Source organism: Accipiter gentilis, chromosome 25 (genome assembly GCF_929443795.1).
Source record: "Accipiter gentilis chromosome 25, bAccGen1.1, whole genome shotgun sequence".
NCBI lineage: Eukaryota > Metazoa > Chordata > Aves > Accipitriformes > Accipitridae > Astur > Astur gentilis.
In genome coordinates this window covers 13,539,588-13,562,100 of record NC_064904.1, presented here as the reverse complement: position 1 = coordinate 13,562,100, position 22,513 = coordinate 13,539,588, and the positions used below count along the sequence as shown (strand labels likewise).

At 43.1% G+C, this 22,513-nt stretch overlaps 1 protein-coding gene across 8 annotated transcripts in view; it reads left to right on the top strand.

The window, feature by feature from the left end:
- Positions 1-224: 224 nt before the first annotated feature.
- AKT1 (AKT serine/threonine kinase 1) overlaps positions 225-22,513 on the top strand; it is a 76,822-nt gene continuing 54,533 nt past the window's right edge. Inside the window, exons 1-3 of one of the 8 annotated variants that reach the window (XM_049828470.1) lie at positions 225-379; positions 1,691-1,750; positions 2,049-2,123. In XM_049828470.1, the coding sequence (XP_049684427.1) occupies positions 1,726-1,750; positions 2,049-2,123 (100 nt within the window). In that variant the 5' untranslated portion in view covers positions 225-379; positions 1,691-1,725. Of the gene's footprint in view, positions 380-450; positions 877-1,690; positions 1,751-2,042; positions 2,124-5,580; positions 5,686-7,742; positions 7,920-22,513 lie in introns of those variants that run through there. The other 7 variants (XM_049828469.1, XM_049828473.1, XM_049828471.1 and 4 more) reach the window with 7 other exon arrangements.

Sequence of the window (22,513 nt, the reverse complement as noted above, 5' to 3'; positions counted from 1 at the left end):
GGGGCCGGTGCGGGACCCCGCCGCCGGGCCGCCCGGGGCCAGGCCGCGCCGGGGGCCCGGAAACGCCGCCCTCGGGGCCTGGGGCCGGCCTGGCGGGTGGGCGGAGGGGGGCGGCGGCGGCGGCAGCGGGGGGGGGGGGGGGCCGGGCCGGCGGGCGCTGCCCCGCAGCGCTGAGGGGAGCTCGGAGGGCGGCGAGGCGGGGCCGGGCGGCGAGGCCCTCGGCGGCGAACCCCCCCCCCCCCAGACCCCCTCCGTCCTGCCTGCCCCCCCCTCCCCCCTCACCGGGGAGCGGAGCGTCGCGGAGCGGGGCGGCCCCTCAGCGCGGCGGGCGGGAAGCGGCGCGGCGGCGGTAGGACCCGGCGGCCGCTCCCCGGAGGATGTGAGCGAGCGCCGCGGAGACGCGTGTGGGACGAGCCCGGCCCCGGCTGCGGGAGCTCGGCCCGGTGGCGTGGGGGGGCGGCGGCGGTTGCGGGGGGAGCTGCTGGAGCGAGGCGAGGGGCGGCCTCCCCCCCCCCCCTCCCCTCCCCTCCCGGCCGGAGGCTGGGCGGCGGTGGGGACGAGGCGGAGCGGCGGGGAAGGCAAGCCGGCAGCCGGAGCGGGCGTGTGAGCCCCATGGGCCGAGCGCCTGCGAGAGGGGGAGGAGGAGCCGCCCCGCCGCCCGCCGCCCGGGGATGGTGAGGAGGCGGCGGCTGCCGGGAGCCCAGTGAGGCCTTCGCTCGGCACCCGCCGGAGAGCCCGCCTCGCCAGCCTCCCCCTTCCCCCCGCTCGCTCGCTGGCTCGCTCCCCCCTTCCCTCCCCTTCCCCTGCCTCCCTCCCCGGCTCCCTTTCCCTGCCGCCGCCACCCTCCCATCACCTCCTCCCCGGGGCTCCAGCCATGTAAGTGACCCGCTCCCCCGGCTGGGAAGGGCTGGGGGAAGGAAGCGACGGGGACGGGGACGGGGCCTGCTCCGCTCGGCCGCGCCGTGCCGGGCCGTGCCCGCCGCATTGTGCCGGCCCGGGAGGGGAGGGGAAGGGAAGGGAGCGGGGGGCGGCCGCCCTCCGCCTTCCCCGGGCGGCGGCCGCTGACCCACCTAGGCCGCGGCGGCGGGTGGGGGGCTGCCCCACCGCCCTCCCGGGGCACGGCCGGGCTGCGGCGCCCCGGGGCGGCCGGGCGAGGTGGGGGAGCGGAGCCGAGGGGGCCGGGCTGCGGGCGGCTCCCGGCCAGCGTCCTGCCGGCGGGCCCGGGGCGGACAGGAAGCCGTTGGCTGCCCCGGGATGCGGTGGGTGAGAGGGGCGGCGGGGCGGGGGGGCTCCCCCCGGCGGCCCTCGGCCCGGCCCCGGCTCCCACGGCCCTTCCAGCGCCGGCGGGGGGGGGAGGGGGGGGGGGGCTGGGGCCGCTCGGGACCTGCCCGAGCATCCCCCGGGGAAACGGGGGTGGCGGGGAAGGGGGTGTGCGTATTTGTAAAACTGTGGCAAATAAAGTCGCCAAGTGTCGCCCCCCCACCCACCCCCCCGCCTTCTCCCACCTCACCCGCCCCCATTTTCTCCCCTTGTCTTCTGTAGCCGCGTTGTTCAGCCCAGCTCCGCTTTGCGGACCACTGAGTGTTTGCCGACGGGGGTGAGATTATCTCCGTGGGCATTTGGCGTGTGTAGGTGGCTGTGCAGCGTTTGTGGACTTGATTTTTTTTTTTTTTTTTTTTTTTTTTTGCAGTCGTGTTTTGCAGAGCTGTAGGGAGCTGTCTGCAGATGCCCCCCTGCCCCCCTCCCCCAGGTGAAATTCTGCAGTTGCCGAAATGATCTTGGAGACTTCTAGGACTTTTGCTCCTGTTTCTTTATAAAACACATAATTATAATCAAGTTTATGAACGTGCTGGGACTTTTTATATATTTTACTGACAGTACGCTACTGATGCTAATGCAGCTTGCACCTTATCGGTATCTCCCCCTCCTCCCGCCCCCCCTAGGGAAAGTATTTAACTGTTTTTCTTTCTGCTTTTGTTTTCCTACCACCACTAACATATAAGAAGCAAATCCCTGATTTGCTCTTGTTTGTTTTATTTATACCACAGGAGGGATGTACATTTCAAAATACAGTTATAAAGGGGAGTTACTAACACTTAATTCGGAAGAATATTTGTTTACAGGTAAATAAATTTGACATACTGCATGACTAGTAATTACTTTTATGTAGTAGTTAATTTCCTGATGACAGCCACAACATTTGTCTGAGTTAACAGATTTAAAGACACTGTGGAACTGCCTTTGATTTTTTTAAATAGGAGAGTTTTTGTTGTGTGCAGTGTTTGTAGAACTGTTTTTGGTGTGCAGCAGTGCTAAATCAAATTTAAGAATTGATCCAATGTCTACAAGTTAACTTGTAGCTCCAGCATTCACTTGCTGGCTTATAAAAACGTCCTGTAAGTGATGACATTAAGAATTAAATAGGTTCATGACTGAGTTGATCTGTTTGGGGACAGAACAAAACTTCTGTTATAAATACTTTAAAATGGAATTTGATTAAATGCATCTCAAGTTGGTACAGAAGTTCTGAGCAGCACAGTTCTTAAATTATACGAGCATAAACTGTAAAAGGACTTGTTCTTGTTTGGGAACATAAAGAGGATTTTGTCTGGGCTGTGTCTTTGACAGAGAGGGTATGAAGAAGTCTCTTTTCTGCCATCACTCAGTTTTGAAATAGGCAGCTTAGTTTGTCCTATCAAAGTGTAGTTGTGGTTGCAGCTTGGACAGCTGGATGTCGTAACTCTGGCCCCTCACCTGAACAATATTAACCTCCTGTCTATTGATCAGCAAAGGCATGAGAGCACAAGTATTGCAAATTACAGTTTCCTAAACCTAGATTAGGCTAACAGATTGAAAGAAAAGAGGATGCGACTTTAGAGATTTTCTTTTTCTCTGCTTACCATTTTCCCTATAGCTTGGTATCAGAGAACCCTTTCAGAACCTTGTGATAAGCTGCACTTGCTGCCATGAAATACCAGTTTAGTGGTGGTGTCATTCAACACAGAACATTAATAGCAAGTACTAGTGACCACACCTAACTCGTGGCCCACAGTGCATTTTTGTAAAGTAAGCTAAGATGCTGGAACAACCTGGTCCTTCTAAGCTTTCTTGAAAGCTGTCTGCCCAGATTTGGTAACTGGGTCACGGTGCGAAGCTACTGCAGGCTTAGTGGGCCTTGACTGCCTTGGAACTGCTGCTGCTCCTGTGAAACACCCAAGGCAGGATTTGCATAATGCAGGAGATGTACTTCACTGGTCAAAGCCTGGTGGGAACACCTATCTGTATGCTCCACTTGAAATGTTGGCTGGTGCCCAACTTTGTTGTGTCTGTGCTGTTCAGGTGCAATTGGCTGTCAGCTGTGAACTCACATGGGGATCTGGGATCGACTGTGGGAAGAGCTTAGGTTGCTCATGATATCCCATGTAATGGGCCCAAACACACACCCCTTTGCCCTGCTCCAGTTCCTGTGTGTTTTATCTGCTCTCATGACAACGTCATGTGGCCAAGGGAGGCAAACGCGGGCAGCTGGATCCTCTTGCCTGGTCCTGCTGCTGTACATTATAAGAACGTTAGGGCTCAGGGTGTCCTGGGGGCATCAGGACTGTGCCACACCAGGGCAGTGGGCATTGGTAGCTGGTGGCGTGATAGGCAAAGTGATAGTCCAGGAGCACGCTTCACTGTAACCTGCTTTCTGATCTGGGCTAACTGTTACAGCCTGGACGCAGTCTAACGTGCCGGGTGAGGCAGCAGCAGGACTGAGGTTGGTGGGTCTGATCCTCCTTCAGTCTCTTGCTTACTCTCACTCATTTAGGACGAGAGGAAATGGCCTCAAGTTGCGGCCAGGGAGATTTAGGTTAGATATTAGGAAAAATTTCTTTACTGAGAGGGTTGTCAGACATCGGAGTAGGCGGCTCAGGGAAGTGGTTGAGTTGCCATCCTTGGAGGTATTCAAAAAGCGAGTAGACGGGGTACTCCAGAACATGGTTTAGTGGGCATGGATGATGGTTGGACTTGAAGGTCTTTTCCAACCTAAATGATTCTATGATTCTAAGATGAGGTGATTACCATAGATGCTCCTGCAGCCTGTAAGCTTACATTTCAGCCTTCAGCGTTACAGAAGAATTCCTTTTCTTCCTGCTCTGCTTTAGGTTGTGAGTAGAAACTAATAAAAAATTTCATCTTGGAAGGAGGACGAGGAGGGCAGATATCTCTTGATTTTGTAGAGGCAAAAGAAGGTGAGCATAATAAATGGAAGAGAACGAGAGAAGGAGCTTTAACGTGACTCGCCCAAATACGGAAAAGACTGTTCTGCTCCACCTTCTCTTGGTTGGTTGGTTTGACTGACTCCTTAAAGCAGGTTTCGCTGCTGTAGTGCCTAGGGAAGTGAGTTATCTCATTGTTTATGAAGAAGTTAATAACCTTTAAGGAACATAGGCATAAAATCAGCGTCACCATGATACGATGCTGATGTCATCCCATTCATGATTTACTGCACTTCAGCTGCGAGAGGAATACTTTGGTATTGAAAAAGGTATTACAGAAATGCGTATTGAAAAACAAGCAAACAGAAGGCTAAGAGAAAGACGGAGTTGTTTAGCTTTTGACAGCATTCAGTCATGTGCAGATACGGGCTGGAGCAGCCAGGTCATACTTACCTCAGATGCCCTCAGTTCACTGGGAACCATTCCTAGATGGCCATAAATGAGGACTGTAATCATTCCTTTTTTTTTTTTTTTTCTTTTTTTCTTTTCCCCTCTAAGGATTTTATGGAAAAGGAACTTTCTCTGGTTTATGCATCTTCAGTAGTACGTTGACCTGTAGTTAACTTGCTCTTCTATTCTGAGAAATTACCCTTACTTGCTGCCACTGTCTTCAATAGCTTCTTTTACTAAAATAGATATATTAGGCACAGCTTGAAAGTGTGTTTTAAAATATACCAGATAGAGCGGGTTTGCTGCTGTTGGAGCTGTGTCTATGGACATCTTGTTGGACAGCGAGAAGGGATCTACAGCTCTTTGCAGTGTGAAGAAAAAATAGCTTAAGTTCCTCCTTATAAAATAAGCACTCTGGCATAGCTGACTGAAGGACCAAGGCAGAGCCCATGCTGCAGGTTGGTGTCAGGGAATGTTTAGTGTTTTCCCACGTCGTTGCAGTGTGCTACCCAATCTTCTGTGCATGGATCCTTTATAATACCCTCTTCTACTCCCTTCACCACCCCTCTCCCTTTGAAGCGGATGGGCAGATAAAGACGTATCCCTGATAGCAGGGCTGCAGTAGCAAGTGGGCAGTGTTTCGTGGGTAGAAATTGTAGGGAAGAGGGAGTCCAAACTTTCTGGACACCACAGAGAGTAGAAAAGTAGTTCCTCTGAACTTTGAGTTTCTTTGTTGATCTGCTTTTTTGGGCCGTATTGTCATTCAAATTCAGATTATGAGATGACAGTTTAGTTTAGCCGATGAGCAGGAGGCTGCAAAGTGGTAATCTTGGCAAGCATTAACCCAGAAAAACCTGCAGTAAGTTAGCTGCAGATTGCACAATTTTGGGCCTTCGTGCTTTTTTCTGCTTTTAATAATAGGATTGTCCTTTCTACAGACTAATTTGGTTCGTAGCTTCCTTCTTTATGTATGGTTATTGAAAAGGATATTGATTGATCATTGCAGCTACATCGCTGAATTCAAGATGCAGAGGTAGGTTGCACAGTTCCTGCGTTATGTTACAGCACAACATTAGAAGCGTTAACTTTCACAGCTGGGTGTTGCATTTCCAGACATAAGCTGTGATAATCTTAGGGGTTTTGTTCAACACTTTGCAAATGGCTCGATTCTTAAACGAAGCCTCTAAATGAGGTCTAGCCTCCTCTTGACATCAACAAGTAAGTCTAGCTCGCATGACTATTGTGCATGCAATTTTGAAAGGGGAATGAAAGCCTGCTGTGTTTGTCAGGTTCTGTCCTAATTGTTCTGGAGCTAAAGGAGTTTGTTCCAAGGTAACTCTGGCAGCTCTGGGTTATTGGTCTCTATTCTCATATGTATTTGTGAACTCAAGGAATTCTTACGCGTCGCTTGTTCAATGTATTTTTTTGTGTTTTCCCTCCCTCAGGCAAATGTCTGTTTCTTGGAGTTGGTAATTTTAACCAGTGAGATATGGCAGATTTGTAATGTAGGAAAAAAAAACCCCACTGCCTTGTTTCTGGGGAAAAACTAGAAAATAAAGTGTTACTGGAAAAGCTGAGGAATAGTGATAAACAGTGAAAGTTCACAGGCAAAGGATCAGGAGAGTGACCTCGTTTCTCCCAGGCCGTTTCTGCTGGCAGTGATGGAACTTGTTCAAGTTTGACCTTGCTTTGAAGGCTGCCCATTTCAGAGCACTGGTGATGTACGGTACAGAGCCCTCTGTCTCAGCTGGGGTTTCAGTTCTAGGTTGGATTCATTTTGACCACCTGTTTCTTCCATCCAGGGTTGTGTCTTAGTGAGTTATGGGGAATTAGTTGCTTTTTAATCTAGTTTCTGATGGATGGCTATCACCTGCATGCTCTGAGATAATTGATGCACGCGTGCCAAATGCATGCAGAGATGGTGTATATGTGTTAGGTGGGAATGTGATATCTTTGTGGTTGGAGAGAGACTCCAGTAAAAGCCAGGTCTTTGGTGGCAGGTTACAAATGCTGCTGGGTTTTGTTTTATTAGACTTGTTGGTTACTGCTGGGAATTTGTCACCAATTACATTTTTTGATCACCCAAGTAATACCAAATTGAATGGCAGTATGGACACTTTGGAGAGCACAGAAGTCATTAAAGAAAAACAAACAGAGAACATTTGTACCATAAGTGGAAAAATAATCAGATTCAATTTAGAAAAATAATAAAAGCTAATGCATTTGGGAAGAGATTACTTTCAATGAGGGAGAGAAATGTGAAGAGCATTTCTGTGGTAGTCAGCCATGAGCTAGACACATTTTCAATACGATATGGCAATTTTGAGCTATTTAGATAGGGACTTCATCTCATAAAGCAGAAGGGTAAAAATCCTAAGTTTTACTTGGGTGTATTTCATTGTGAGAAAGACAGCAGCAAACTGCAGGGAAGAGCAATAAAATTGATCAGGGTGCTATAAGGGCTGATTTAGGATAACAGAAAGGTATGTGAGCTTACCTGAGATTCATTGTATACCTCTAGGAGAAGTAGGAGTTTTAAAAATCAAAGGTAGAGAAGACACTTTTTGGGGAGTCAAGATCTGAGCGGGATTAGCAGGGATAATGCTGAAGGTAGGAAAATGTGAAGCAGACATTGGGAATTTTTACTGTCAGAGGTTTATCTTGAGGATGATAGTTGATAGACTGCTATACCAGGCTGTAAAGAAACCTTCAAAAAGAGCTTTTGGAAGTCGTCTTACCAGGAAATACTGCTGTTGAGAGTGAGGTGGTATTGGAGAGATGGAGGTCTACTGGGCAATGTCTTGCATCTACCTCTAATCCAGACAGTGTCTGGTGATGTTGTGAATCTGCCCATGATCAGCCTGCTTGGTGAAGAAGCAGGACTTAGCAAGTACATATTTTGGCACCTCTACCCGCCAAGATGTAAAATCCTTGTGAAGAGCTAAGCCGTCATTCAGGATTTGTAATAATAATAATAAAAAAACCCCAAACCAACAACCCAGCAATGAAAGCTAGTCCCTGTTCTGTACCTTACTGTACACATGTGACATGCTTCAAAATGATGGTGCGCTCTTCTTTTGATCCTTTTAGAAATAGCTGAGAAGGAGAAAAACGGAAAAAAAAAACCCATCCCTTTTGTGGAGCCTTCTGCGGGAGTTCAGGAATTTCAACAGAGTGATCTTTTGGCATAAACTGGTTTTTCAAGAGACATTCCTGCCATTATGAATGAAGTAGCAATAGTGAAGGAAGGGTGGCTTCACAAACGAGGTAAGTGTCTCTTTGCTTCAGGACAGTAGATTGACTTTCTCTCATGCGGTGATCTGTCCTTTAGCAGCAGTGTATCTTCAAATAGTCCATTATTTTCCCATTCACCCTAATGGGAAACAGCATATAAGGAGCGTGCATGATCTTCTCTCAAGTTTGAGAAAATGCACGTGTAAGGGGTCTTCTTTGGGTGCGTGTGTGTGCGTGTGTGCACTGACAACTGTGTCAACTGCTTTGAAAATTATGATAAAAATAGCAACTGAGGAGATGCTACTTAGAGTGTTAAAGGTTAAACTGCAGCAAATTGTTTCAGTTTATATGTAAGTCTAGTTTTTCTTTCTGTGTCAGAAGATAAAATTGTCTTGAGGTGGATCTTCATGTGAATGGTGGAAAATATGCCTGTATTTTGCGAGCAATGCAGTGCTCTTGCAGAGTCTTGCTACAGAATGTGCTATTTTGTTTGTGTTGAACCGCACTTGGTACCAGTGTCCTAGACAGGAAGAATAGCCTTGAGTTTGTGCGCTCTGTGCATTTCTGTTGTACCACTAATGCTACTTGATTTTTATAAAAAGTCTTTATTCTTGACGGGGTGGCGAAACTGAAATAACAGTTATGTGTACCATTACGCTTTCTGCATTCTTGAATGTTTTATTCCCAAAACAGTGAGTTTATTCTTTTTTGGGGGGGTAGGAGGCTGTTTGTTTTCAAGTACGACAGCATTGCTCCTATAAGTTACTTGACTTACCTGTTTCTTTGTATTCTACTATCCTTTCTTGGAAAGGAGAGAACAGTGTAGGTACTTTCCATAATATCATCATTTTTTTGGACCAAAACCAGAATCTGTGTACTCCAGCAGTAGGGAAGCTCGTGTGGTTCTGCAGACTCAGGATTTTTCTAGAGGGTTTGCAACAACTTGCCTGAAGGTGCAAAGGTGTAGCATAATTATTTCTGGAAGAAAATGGGAATACGTTATCATAACCCTGATAAAGGCTCATGGTACTTCTGCAACAGTAAGAAATTTCTAAGAATTTAGAAAATGTGTGATAATCTGTGTTTTAAAAGGGTGGAAACGTATTTCTAACAGCTGGATATGCAGCTTAGTTTAGCAAACTGTCTGATGTTTGATGTAAAAATGTTTTGATAAAGTTTTTTCTGTTTTTTTGTTGTTGTTGTTCTGGTTTATTTCAGTTAGAAATGCCTTTCCACTCAGTATTTTAAATAACTCGTTTGATAATTCTGGTGTACCCAGGCTACCTTGTTCTGACAAAGTATTTGAGAATTATGCTGTGTTTGGATAAAATAGGAGAAAGAAACACAGAATTATGCTTCCTATTCCCATTTATTAATCTAGAAACTCTTCAAATCAAAGAGATATGTTTTTAGTTTTAAATTATGTTTTTAGGCTGAGGATTTTTTTAACTGTCTATTGTTACAATTCTTTCTGTACTTACCTGTAACTTTAAAAAAAATTATTTTGTTATTTTGAGGAGCACTGTACAAAAATTGGGGGGAGAAACATTTATTTTAAAAAGTATGAAAATGGAATTCTATCGTCCGGATGATTCAGACACAGATGTGTCTGAAACTTTAAAACAGTTGTGTTGTACTTCAAGCTTGTCCATATTTGCTTTTGAGAATTGAATTTTCATTGTTTCTACAATTATGATAAAGCTGCTTTCAAGTAAGGAGACCTCTGGAGGAGGTCTTAGTAAACGATGCTCTGATCTGGTTTTGTTTTTTTTTTTAAATTACCTTAGAGGAACAGATTACTATCTGATGGTTTGCTGATAATATTATGATGAGATTATCTGCTGAACACTTTCCCGTTTCCAAAATGTTACTCTGCATGTTCTGCATATTTGAGGCTGCAAATTTGTGCCCGAACGCCCAAACTCTTAAAAGATTTCTTGGCGTTTGTTGGATGCCAGGTTTCCTAATCTTTTTAACCTGTTCCCCAGTGCCTTTTTGCCTTCTTGGTATGTGCCGTGACACCTATTTCATTCTACTTCGTTGACTTTGCAACTGTTAATTTGGCGTTGTCCATGTGAGGGAGGGTTTTAGAAAGCAGTGCTATCTCTCCTCCTCGGCTTGCCAGTGTGTCAGCTCTGTTACTCTCTTGGTTTTTGTAGCTGTTTTGGGATCAGTTGACAGATTCAGTTCTTTTGGCTGGGGCTGCTTCTAGGGGGAACTGATCCACTGGTGTGTGTGTTTTCTAAAGGATTTTTTTTTTTTAAATCATCTGCATTTATTGGCAGACCCTATCAGTTTGCTGGCTCTGCAAGATCAAGTGCTTCAACCACAGGATGTTTCCAAAACTGATGTCTGATACTGTGAGCTTCTGAAGTTAAGGCATAAACAGTAATTACTGCAGGGAGGGACTGCTAAAGGAGGATTTTAGATATAGGAAATGTATATTGTTTGTCTTTTGGATAATTTATAAAACCGAACGTTGCACTGCATGTGTTCTTTAAAGATTCTAGGGCCCTCCACATGCAAATATTTTAAGTAGTGACTGGCTGAAATCCAGATTGGGCAATGATGTTCTCTCTACCTAACGTTCCCGCATAGCTTTGGTTGGATATGGTGTCTCTTAGTTCACGTCCTGAGCAGTTGAACAGCATGGCTGTGTGTAGTTAAACAGTTGCTACATCTCACCCCAGCAGTGGCTTAATTTTGGTGGTTTTAATGATTTGTGTATGTATAAATCAGGCTGCAAAGTGCTCTGGAGCCCTTCTGGATGGCAGGTGTATATAAGCATAAAGCTGTCATTAGCAGGAGCAGGTGTTTTGTTCTGGCAGGGAAATAGCAGGGCTTTCTAGAATTGTGGGGTTGTTTTCTTCTGTCAGCATGCTTTACATTTCTGTTTTTGTTTCCAAGATTAAAAACACAAATGGAGAAATGAAATTAAACATCACTGCCTGGCCGAAAGCTCTTGGCAGTTCTGTTGGTCGCTTAAAGGAAGCTCTACTTCCAGTAGCGCAGATGTTTGTGCAGGGGCCAGAGTCATCTCCATGACATGTCTAACCTCAACCAGGCAGAAATAAAAGAATTCATGAATGAACTTCCCCCCCCCCCCCCCCCCCCCCCTTTTCCCCATTGAGCAGTGCTTGGTGCTGTTACTCTAATCACAGTGAGGTGGTAGACTCTTGTGTGAAGATGGAAACAGTAGTTAAAATACTAAACGCTCTTTGCACGACTGAGTGGCTGAAGTGTTCCAGCACACATGTAGAAAACATGAAGAAACTCAGATTTGGGATTGGTGTATTGTACGGGTATGTCCAGAATATATAGTCCCTGGTTGTGTTATTTTGAAGGTTTGTTCAGTGGGAAAGGATGAGGGAAATGGGTTGATGCAGAGGTGCTATAGTTGTGGCTGAATATGAGGGGGGAAGGAGAAAACTACCTGCCCAAATTGCTGCTTGTTGAGTTCTGAGATTGCAGGTTTTCTGGATGTATGTCATGAGTACCCTTAATTTTGGTTGTGTATTGTGTAACTTTTTGGATAAAAGAGGTATGCCTGAGTGTATTTTATTTACTTTACGGATCCATTTTAAAGGTCTCATTGGATTTTTTGCATCTTTCTGCTCTGGTCCCTGTTTATAAAGGTCCTTCTATTGTCTTCAGTCTTCATCCTGTGTGTTTTTTGTTTTTTTTTAAAGTCTTTCTGCAAGGCTAACAAAGAGGGGGATTGTGCGTTTTGATACTCTGTCATCTCTGTCTTCCCTAGTATATCCGGTTTTCTTATTAGGGCATAAACTCATATGGAAAAAGGAGTCTTTTGGAGGCAGGGAAAGAGGGGGAGGGAAGAATGTACACTGACATTTAAAAAAGGAAATAGAAATCTCAATTTCTCACTCTGAGAACTCTGAAGCAATTACAAGCAGCAGGAGAGACCTGTGTATTCATTAATATTTAGCAGCAAATGTGGAGCTACATTTGCTTTTGTTTTTAAGTAGTACATAAACACCACACAGTAATTTTGACCGTGAAAGCCAGAACGCGTCCTCCAAATGTCAATTTGTGTGGACTTCAGGCAGGTAAAACTATTTGCGTGGTTGGGAGTCTGGCTTCCAAGCTGATCAAAATTACTAGAGGTCCTTAAATAAGAAATTACACAAAAAATACTTATTCCACTTAAGGAAATACTACTGATTTTTTTTTTTTTTTTTCATTAAAGAATTATTTCTGTAATGAAATGGAGTGATAACAGATATCCTAATAAATAACCAGTAGTCCATTGTGATTTGTCTTCCTATAGCTTCATTGCATAAAATGAATGCAGAATCCATATGTAAAATACAAGCCAGGAATCAAATGCTGATTGTTGCTCTTTTAAATTTCTCCAGCAGAATAGTTCTGATGGTGAACTTTAGCTTTGTTACTTTGAGCACAGGTTCATACTTTCAGTAAGTATTCTGTTTAGTATGAATCAAAACAGGATCTTACGAGGTATGACCAGAAGTTAACTTTTTTTTTTCTTTAAGCCAGTGGGTCTCTTGTCTCACTGTTTTTCTTCACCTCTTCTTTCTTCTCTCTTTTCTGTTCTCACTGTGTTCCCTACCTCTTTTTGTGTATATATATGTGTGCGTGTGTGTGTTTTATTTTTTACCTCGGCTTCTGTCCGTCCCTGAGATGTAGCGGTGCACTTTCTTGATGACCTGTGTAGCCAGAATCTTCAAGGTTCAGATTAGTTCAAGGATCGTCTGTCTTTCATGGTATTTCAAAGGAGTGGCTGTGGCATTTGATACAAGGGATCCTAAGACGCATCTGAACTCTGAAGATGCCAGCTATAGAGGGCACAGCTGCTTCAGAGGAAAAACTGAGGGGAAGAGGAAAGGTAAGAAACAAGATAGGGGCTGAACAAAGAACAGAGAGGGGGAAGTTTGTAACAGATGGAAAGAAGCTGATGCTACTTCCAGAGCTGAAGGGTTGGGTTTATAGGGAAATTGTTGTTCTTCTTATTGGAACCAAAAGATAAACTGTGTCAATTTGTGGTTTTTCTTTTGTGTCTCTTTTTCAACACAAGGGGCAATAGTTTTGCAATGCTAGGTCTTGGTTGCTTTCATTTTGCTTGCACTGTTCTGGGAAAAGGGGATTGGGGAGGAACCAGGAAATCGTCGACCAATAAATCTGACCTTGATGGTAGGCAAGATGCTAGAGACATTAAGAAAGGATGAGATCACAAAACATCTGGAGAAATATGACCTGATAATGGCTAGTCAGCTAGACTTTTGGAGGGTAGATCTCATCTGATGGAATTATTTGTGGAGAGATCATAGGAAACAGGCTGGATCCAGTGTACTGTAAAAAGTCTGCTTTGGATGACAGGGAAGTCAGATGCTGAGAATTACCTAGTACAGTGTAACTATACTGTATTACATCTTTGAAAGAGCTAGCATAGCCTGGAGATTGCTTATCTTCCTTCCACTGAGCAGACTACTTAAGTCTTTGACCATCTTTGTTACTTTCCAGTGTCCTTTTAAAAAAGCCTTTCTTCCAGCCACAGCTTCACGTTTTTGCAGGGTGAAGTCCAAATGTTTCTTTTTTCAGTAAAAATTACTCCAAAAAAGTTGTTACAACATTTTCCCCCACCTTTTTTGCAAAATACTTTCAGTTCTTTAGAGATGACATGCTAGGTTAGATGTTTTTCTCTGTGTTTGTAAACTGACTGTCTGGAACTTAGATGCGATGTGCAAGTGACACTCTTGCTTTGAATGGGAAAGAGGAAGAGCTCAGATGTTGATGCCCACGTTATTTATGTCAGTCCTAGAAGTTTACTTTCATATTCTGTTTTATTGTACATCAGAAGCGAAACAAACTAGGTCTCAATTTTATCTCTAAGAGTGGGGTAGTGTCATAAATTACTGTTACTTGTTATTAAAAGAGATTCGAGAATGAGGGATCTAGGACATTGTAAGCCCTGTTAAAGTGAGCCTGGGAATGCTTGATACAGTGGATCATGCAGAAACTGCCCGCGTTGGCTTTGATCCTCTTTTTCATGGTTCCTTCGTTTTCAAGAAGGAAAAGGTAGGCCTGTGGTGGTGGTGGGGAAGTTCTCCACGTGTGGTTTTCTGTTCTTTTTTTCTCTCAGTAGGCATATTGAGAAGTCATCAGGTTTGGATTTAGGAAGGAAGAAGTGCTAAGTGAGTATGCTATTTTGAGGTAAAGAGAGAGCAAAAGAGTAAAGTTCGCTCGTTGTTCTTGCAGGAGTGGTTTTAGGCAAGGTGCTGTGCCACGCATTTTAAATTTGGTACCTTGTCCTCACTTCAGAATGTCTTCCCCTGCAGCCCCTTTGTGGATGCCAGAAGGTTCCTTCCCTTCCAACATTCCCTCCTGGTGCTCCCCCTGCCTAAGCCCTGTCAGTTGCACTCTTTGCCTGTGCCTGCAGCTTCCCCTGCCTAAACTTGCTCTGTGTTACTACTCTTAGCCCTAGACTTTACCATCTGAAAAAGCTGGTGAAGACTTGGATGCTCCTAGAGCAGTACATGGTGACATGTAGTGTATCTTTTTTTATCCACTTTTTATGTTACTAATAATTCTCTTAAAAATTAGTGTGGTGGTTGGTCTCGGACTCATTCAGGAAACAAGCCTTAGTATGTATTGGAAAGAGGCATTTGCTGAACATTTGAACAGTTAGTTTGGATGCATTTTAAAAGACAGCATTGTAAAAAACCAAACAACTGTCAGCCTTGTTGGTTTTTTCCCCTTTTACATATTGAAGTAATTGATTTACTAAGAAAAAAATGGGTTAAATCTTATTTAAAAAGTAATTTCTCATGGGGGGAAGACAGAGGAGGGATTATTATTTTCAGATGTATTATGTTGCAGGTACAATGTGCCTCTTAATTGGGGAACAAAAACCAGGAAACTATGTGAGGAAAGAGGAAGAAAAAGAATGGAGAAAGAATAGCACCATATTAGGTGTGAAGTACTGTGCTTCTGTGAGAAATATTTACTGCAACTGAAAGGGGGAAATAGGACTGACTTCGAGTGCAGTTGGAAAACATGTTATGGAACTCTGGGATTATTCTCTCACCTCTTCAAGTTGAGCCAAAAATGTGAAAAAGATAGCTGGTCAAACAATATTGTGAAATTTGTCAATTTATTCAAAAGTGCATGGTCATATTTGAGGACAGCAGAGGTAAACAATCATCACAGACTGTGGGCAAGTCAGTTACTGTTTTCCTGAGTCTCTTGGGCAAGTAAGGAGAGCGTGTTTTGAAGTGCTGTCCAAAGCTCAGGCCTTTGATGAACTGCATGCAGAAAATACACTTTGGAGTCAGTGGTTCTGTGCATGAGTGCAGTGGTATTTTGTGCTAATATTGAGACGGAGTGCAGCATCTGAATCATTTACGGGGCCTTCAAATCAGTCTCCTCTGCTTGGCGCTTTACTAATGTTCTTCTCTTAACGAGGACCACAGAACATGCATGCCAGAGAAGTGGGTTTTGTGTTGGTCATGAACCATGGCATTCATAGGAGACACCTGTTTTGGGTGGGAGCTCCAGTCTTAGAATGGGTTGGGTTGGGAGGAACCTTTAAAGATCGTCTAGTCAACCTCCCTTTCCCTGGGCAGGGACATCTTTCACTACATCTGGTTGCTCAAAGCCCCATCCAACCTGACCTTGAACACTTCCAATGATGAGGCACCCGTAACTTCTCTAGGCAGCCTCTTCCAGTGCTTCACCACGCTAAGTAAAGAATTTCTTCCTTATACATATGTAGTCTAAATCTACTCTCCTATAGTTTAAAACCATTACCCCGTGTCCTGTCACTATAGGCCCTGGTAAATAGCCTCTGTCAGTCTTTCTTATAAGCCCCTGTTATACATAGAAAGGCCGCAGTAAGGTCTCCCTGGATCCTTCTCTTCTGCAGGCTGAACAGCCCCAACCCTCTCAACCTGTCTTTGTAGCAGAGTCTTCAAGACAAGCATTAGTGTGCTGATATGAAAGTCTAACTCATGAGGTTGACACTGGTGTTACTTGAGTGGATTTCAGGTGCTGATGCAGGTCAGGGCTGCTTACAGCAATCGCTGCTAATTCTCAAATTTTAAGTGCAGCCCTTACATTTGTGGTGACTTTATAAATCAGTTCCCAGCTGTAGAAGTCACAAGATTTTGAAAGTTTTACCCCTTTTTCTTTCTGAAGCAGAGGAGCTTGCTGATCTTTATGATGTAGAAAGAGCCTGGAAAATGTAACCTGAGTGCCTTCTTCACAGTTTAGACTACGGAGAAGAAAAAGACCTGTTTAATTACTTTTAAAGAAAAACCTCAGAAAATAGAGGATTTAGAATAATTTGTAATGTGCGTTTTTATTTTTCTGAACTCTCGGCCTTAGCAGTATACCCTACTATTTCTGCAATTTTGTCAAAGGATCTGGGGATCAAGAAGTGCATCCTGATTACACTTCTGAAAGCAAGCGATATGAAAGAATAACTTTCATGTTTTCTGCCAGAGGCTTGACAGGTCTAATGTCTAATAGAAACATACAAATGAAACTATATTTGAACTGCTTTTTCATCCATCAAAATCCAGTTAAACTAAATCTCAAGATTTAAGAGAAAAAAAAAAATTATTTAAAATCTTTTACGCTGTGTTCCCATATGAGCCTGTGTACATACCATGTTACAGCTGACAATGTAATGCTGCCTTGTTCAAAATGATGTAGTTACACTGGTGTGTAAGATGCTTGCACCAAGTTGGGTTTATGCCCTGAAATACAAGGGTTCACACTATTTTGTATGTTCTTGCCTATGTTGGACCTTCACAGTTGGGAGTGTCAGTGAAAAGTTATGCCCTTGAACAAACCTGTTAAGCAGTTCAAAATCTATTGTCAGGCTTCTTCATAGCTGCAAAGTGGGAATACTACCTTTTATTTGCTGGTTGCTTTTCAGGGGCTTCCAGGCATGGATTTTCTGGGCTGGTGTTTTTTTGTGTTTCAAGCATATCCCTGCGCCTGTCTGTGGTCTGTAAACCTTTTATAAATAGCAGTCAGTTAACTAAATGAAAGTGTTTTCTCTGTAATGCAGATTTTTGGGGGGTTTGGTTTTTTAATTTTTAACTTTTGCTCATGCAATATCCTTCCCCTCCTGGCCTAATTAAGTAGAAATGAAATTTTGGGAACACCAAGAAAAGAGAAGGCATTTATTTCTTAATTCAAGACTTGACTTAAATGTGTAGTTGAATAGGTTTAGCTATATTATATGTTTATTGTTCCACTTGAAGTTTATGCATGGAGCAGACTAGAATCTAGTTGTGATACTCTATAGTGGCAGTGCTGGTTGTGGGGCTTTGAAGTAGTTTTATAGTTGGAAATTGATTTCTGGACATAGGATATGAATCCTTTGTCACTATAAATTCAGTAATTAAGTCATTCTGTGGTAAGTGTTCTTTATGCTGCTCTGGCAGTGTATCAAGAAGACCATGCTTTAGATTGGGAGGTTAAATGCTGCCAATCATCATGGCTTTTTCTTCAATAATTTTTTTAAAAAAGAAGTCTGGCCTTTTTACGTGGTTGTTAATAGAAAAATAGTTTTGCTTCTTTAATGCTGCCTTTGGTGATATGTTTCAGACAGTGAAGGAGTAGGATAGTAGTTGACTTTTTCAACTTGAAATTTTCTTCTCATCAGAGTTCATTGTAGTTCTAGGTCTTTTCTGGTACAGATTCATTTTTACTATAGCATGAACATTTGAAGGTATATAACTGATGTATCGTCCAGTGTGGAAGTCGAAGTTGCCTTGTTACTTGCATAAGAGAAGTATTTTTCTAAATAAGAATTCAGGAAAATTACTTTTTCATACATGGAAAATCACTGCAAACTTGCCAGCAACAGCCTTCATCTGACTTGCAGAGATATTGCCTATTGAACACTATTGTGACAGCTTGTTTCTGTCGTTTTTGCTGAAGTTTAGCCTGTAAAGTCAAGATAATCTTGATCTGAGAGATGGGGAGATAGTTAAATTACATCATCATGGAAGAATACCAGCATACTTAGCTTTAAAGCCATTCAAGACTACATTGGCACCCCTTTGTTATACAGTGTAGCTGAAAACGAACTGCAGCAATAATGAACCAATCCATCTAAATCACAGCAGCTGAACAACTGACTGTTCTATCTCAAAATGCAAATGCCTTGTGCAGAATGGATTTAATTGTAAATGTTTGCTTAGTAGGGAATATGAGCCTTTTAGTTTGTGACAATAATCGTGAATACAAAGACCCACAGAATTTTAGGGTTTACATAGCTTGTCCCTGTTCTCATAACAATATTTCAAAGTCAGTTTTTTAAAATGTACCATTTGGCTTTTTTCTAGCCAGTGAATAGAACTCTAAATGCTCAATCTCTTAAGCGGTGTTTCGAAAACTGAAAGATAAATTTAGCTCTATGTATTTAGATCAGGCAGGATTTTCTGTTGTATTTCTTTCAAATCTATCTTAGGGCTTTTATATAGCTTCAGATAATAAGAGGAAAAAGTGCTGACTTTCAGAGCTTGGATTTGTTTTTGCAATGCAGAAATGCCGAGTGTAACTTAGAGTATTAGCATTTTCTTTGAGGTTCTAGTAAGGTGCCTCTAAAACAATTAAAAGGTTACTGTTAGGAATTTCTTTTCTAGTAAAACAAGCAAACAGCCCACCTCCTGACCATACTAAAATCTTCATTTTGTTTGTTAAATTCTTGAAACCTGGCTGCTGAATGCAACTCATGAGAATGAATCTCTGTCACCAATTTGAATGAATTAAAATAAAATAGCATTGTCATTTTTTGGGGGGGAAGGGAAAAACCTTACTGAGCTTCACTTAGTAAAAAGAGAGAAAGCAGAAATACCTGCCTCCAGGCTGTTCCTAGGTATCTTTCTGTGTAAGGAAAGACAGATAAAACTTTGAAAACACACATGCATGCACAAAAAGTGTGCATGTTTATGCTTCTGTTGGCATTTTGTGTGTTCTTTAATAGCCTTCACATGTGGATTAGTCCTTCTGAAAAAAAAAGGCAACCAAGCCCCCTGAAGAATAGGCCTTTGTGACACTGGAGAAGTTTAGTGTGCCAAAGTTATGGTAAGAATTTGTAAATTTTGGCTGCTGGAGTACTTCCTTCCACTGCTATGTTTTTAATGTTGGAAACTTGTAAGTGTGGAATGGAGGGTGTGGTTTTTTGTTGTTTTTTTTTTTTTTTTAAATGACAATGCAAACATTCATTTAACGAACTAAACTGCCCGTTCACATGACACTGTTGGTTGTATATAAACACCCTGTTGATCTTGTTCTGCAGAAGTCTTTCTTGGGCTTCCTGAGTCATACAGAAATTCTCCACTGCTTGTTCGGGGCTGTGCTGTGGACTTAGGCTGTATCTGCTCAGATTTAGTTTGCCAAATTAATGTCCCTGAAAGAAATGTTTTTACTTGGAAGAGGGCCCTCAAAGCTGGGATGTGTTTCTATGTCTCTCTTTCTCCATGTATTGAAAATATTTCATTCTGCTATCTTGGGAATGGTTTTTGTTTTGCCTGTATTCCTCGGATAAAGCTGAACCTGTCGGTGAGATGTTTAGTATTTCTTAGTTGCAAAACAGTCTTCCTCTTACATTCGTTGTTGTTTCTTCACATGGATCTTATGTTGAATGTTTTAGTTTGTGAGTGGGCAAAATAGCTTGGGGTGAGAGGGCTCTACAGAGCACAGAGGGCCGAGAGGACACCAGTAGCTGCACTGCCAGGTGAGCCTTCCCGGCGGCCTGGGACGCGGCGACAAGCTGTACAACACAGTTGACTTCACAGGGGTTTTCTTGAGTAACCAAGGGCAGAATTTGAGTCCAAGGCTAGACTGTCATGGTGACAAAATATTTAGAAAACATTTTCTTGCTCGAAACAAAAGCTTGGATTGTGCAACACGAAGTACTGTCCCAGTGTAATAAATGATGTTGTGTATTTTTAAACGGTTCTGTGTGTTCCCTGACTGTCAGTGCTTGCCAGGTTCAGCACATTCAGGTAAAACGAGGCATTTTTCCTCTGGACTGTTGCCTTTACAAGGTGGGTTAATTCTCCCCCTTTATGCAGGGGGCTTACAAAGGTGTAGCAGCCAAATCTGGCCTTACATTTTGCACATAGTGGACAGACCTGTTAAAGACAGATGCACTGGAGTAGCTTCTTCTCTTCAGCTGTGGTGGCTCAGCTGCATTAAGAGCAGTTGCTTAAAACTTACACCTTGTCATTGGCATAGACTGATCTGATCCCAAGCGAGCTCTAGGACTGGACTTGGTGATTGCTTTTATTGGGTTAGAATGTGCTGTTCTTGCTGCAATAGGAACCTTTTGTACTGCAGGTGTTTCATCCTTCCATAATAACTGCTATAACTTTTTTTTTTTTTTTAATGCCTGAGTTATTGGGATGTCCCAGCCTTACTGGTATCTACCCTCTGACTTGAAAGTAAGCCAGAGGTCTAAAGCGGCTGTACTAGATTGTTCATCGGGAATAACATAAAATGATTTTAAGATGAGCAAACCTGTGACAACTGAGTGAAGGCTACTAGCCAGCCATGTACAATTCAGTTCAGCATAACTGTGCCATTGGGAGTTAATGCATTTTTTCCCAGTCTAGTCTGTGTTTCCTGGGTAATATCAGTTGTTATTTCGGAGAAAAGCATGATTTTACATGTATACTGCCTTCTCTGCTTAGAGCAGCAGGTGGTCAGATTTCTTTCTGAAATAGTGACTTGTCTCAGCTCTAAAGCAAATATAACCAGATTGCAGAGACTGTATTTTTTGATCTTCAAAGTAGTTGATATTTTCAAAGCTGCTGTAGTTGTTGGAGTATACTGTTATTCATGAAAATAAAAAACAAAAGCAAAACATGGAGGGGGGGAATATACTTTTCTAAGGTTTGCATCATCTTGCATCTTTGTATGCTTGGCATGTAACCTTGTTCCATTCAGAGTGCTGCTCTGAACAGGGCAGAGCTCGTTCTTTGAGCTGCTGCTTTGTTGCTATCTACTAGTTCCTCTTGCATTGAGCTGCAAAACCATCTGCTTTTGCTTTTCATACCTATTTTTACCATCTCTAATTTGCTATTAAGATGTTAACTTCTGCCTCCAGTTAGCCTAGCATGTCTCTATACTGTGACTACAACATGGGGGCAAGCAAGCACTCTGTGCATTCTCTTATGCTACCCTTTCACACTTGGGAAATGGTCCCTGTAAACAGCTGCAGTACTGCTTTATTATCCTCTTTAAAAGCTCTCGCTCCTTGTGTTGCTTATAAAAGGCCTTGACGAACTTGCAGTGCACGTGTACTGAGACTGCTGTTCACTGCGATGCCCAGTATTGGTCCCCTTATTTTTGTGTGTCTATCTGCACAGCCTTCCGTTGTCCCTGTCCTGTGACAAATAAACTCTGCAGAACAGGGACTGTCTCATTGTTTTATTTGTACAGCAGGTGGCTCAGCTCCAGATGTGTATCTGAAGTTGCAGTGTACTGCAGTAATACAAATCATTATGTTACAGAAAGCTGTATCTAAAATGGGGGGGGGGGGGGGGAGAGATCAGATTTACTGTGATAAGTTTTATGCATTTTTAAGGGTTTTTTTTGTGGGTTTTTTTTGTGGTTGTTTTGGGGTTTTTTTGTGTTAATCCTCTGACAGGTTACTGGCTGGAATGTGCAAAAACCAGTATATATGAAGTTTTCTTCCCATTTTAAGGAATCCTCCTCCACATGGCCAGAGGAAAGCTTTCTTCTCAGCACCTGCTCCAGGCTACTAGGAATGGGCTACTTTACAACAGCTCTTGTTGGTGTCTTGGAGAGGTTTGTTTACTCCCACAACTAGACTGGGTGTGCTTATGGCAAAACCTCATGTTTCTGGAGACTTTTCTCTTTTTAGGCACCATTTTAGAAGTGGAATGACACACAACAGGATGTGTGTGGTTGTAGGTACATGTTCATGCTTCAGAGAGTGTGCATACCTTTTTGACCGTGTACGATCCTGTGCTGTATCTTTCATCATTCATGTGGTGAAATAAAACATAGAGGAACACAGAATTCATTTCTCCTTTTTATGCCCAGTACACACACAATGTTTATTGATGATTGTCTTTCTGCTGACTGTTAAAATCGTCAAACCAGTTAGTGGAGGCAAGGTGATCAAAAATGAGGGCACATGGCCAAGCAGACTTGAGGTTTTGTTCCTCAAATTTGATTTGAAAGTTGCACTTTTATAAAGTTTCATTCATTCTATTTTTTGCCATTGTGTTTTTATAATTCTCCTGAATTACCTACATGTACTACTAAGTGTTAGGATTTATTTTATAGTGTTTTGAATGGCCCTGCTTTGAGTAGACAATTAGACCAGATCACCTCTAGTGGCTTCTTTCAACATAAAGTATTCTGTGATTTTGTGTTTCTTGACTGGTTTGATATTGGGAATCTCATGCAAAGCCCAGCCTGATTTTGAAGGAGAATAACAACCCCATTGGTAGAGGTGCTTGGTTTTAGTTTTGATATTCCTTGTGATGGCTGTGAAACAGAAGGTAAGTAGCAGTTCCTCTGTTGTCAACACGCCTTTTCATTTTTTAGTGTTGGCTGATCTGTTCAAATACAGAACTTGGGATTTTCCAAGGAAA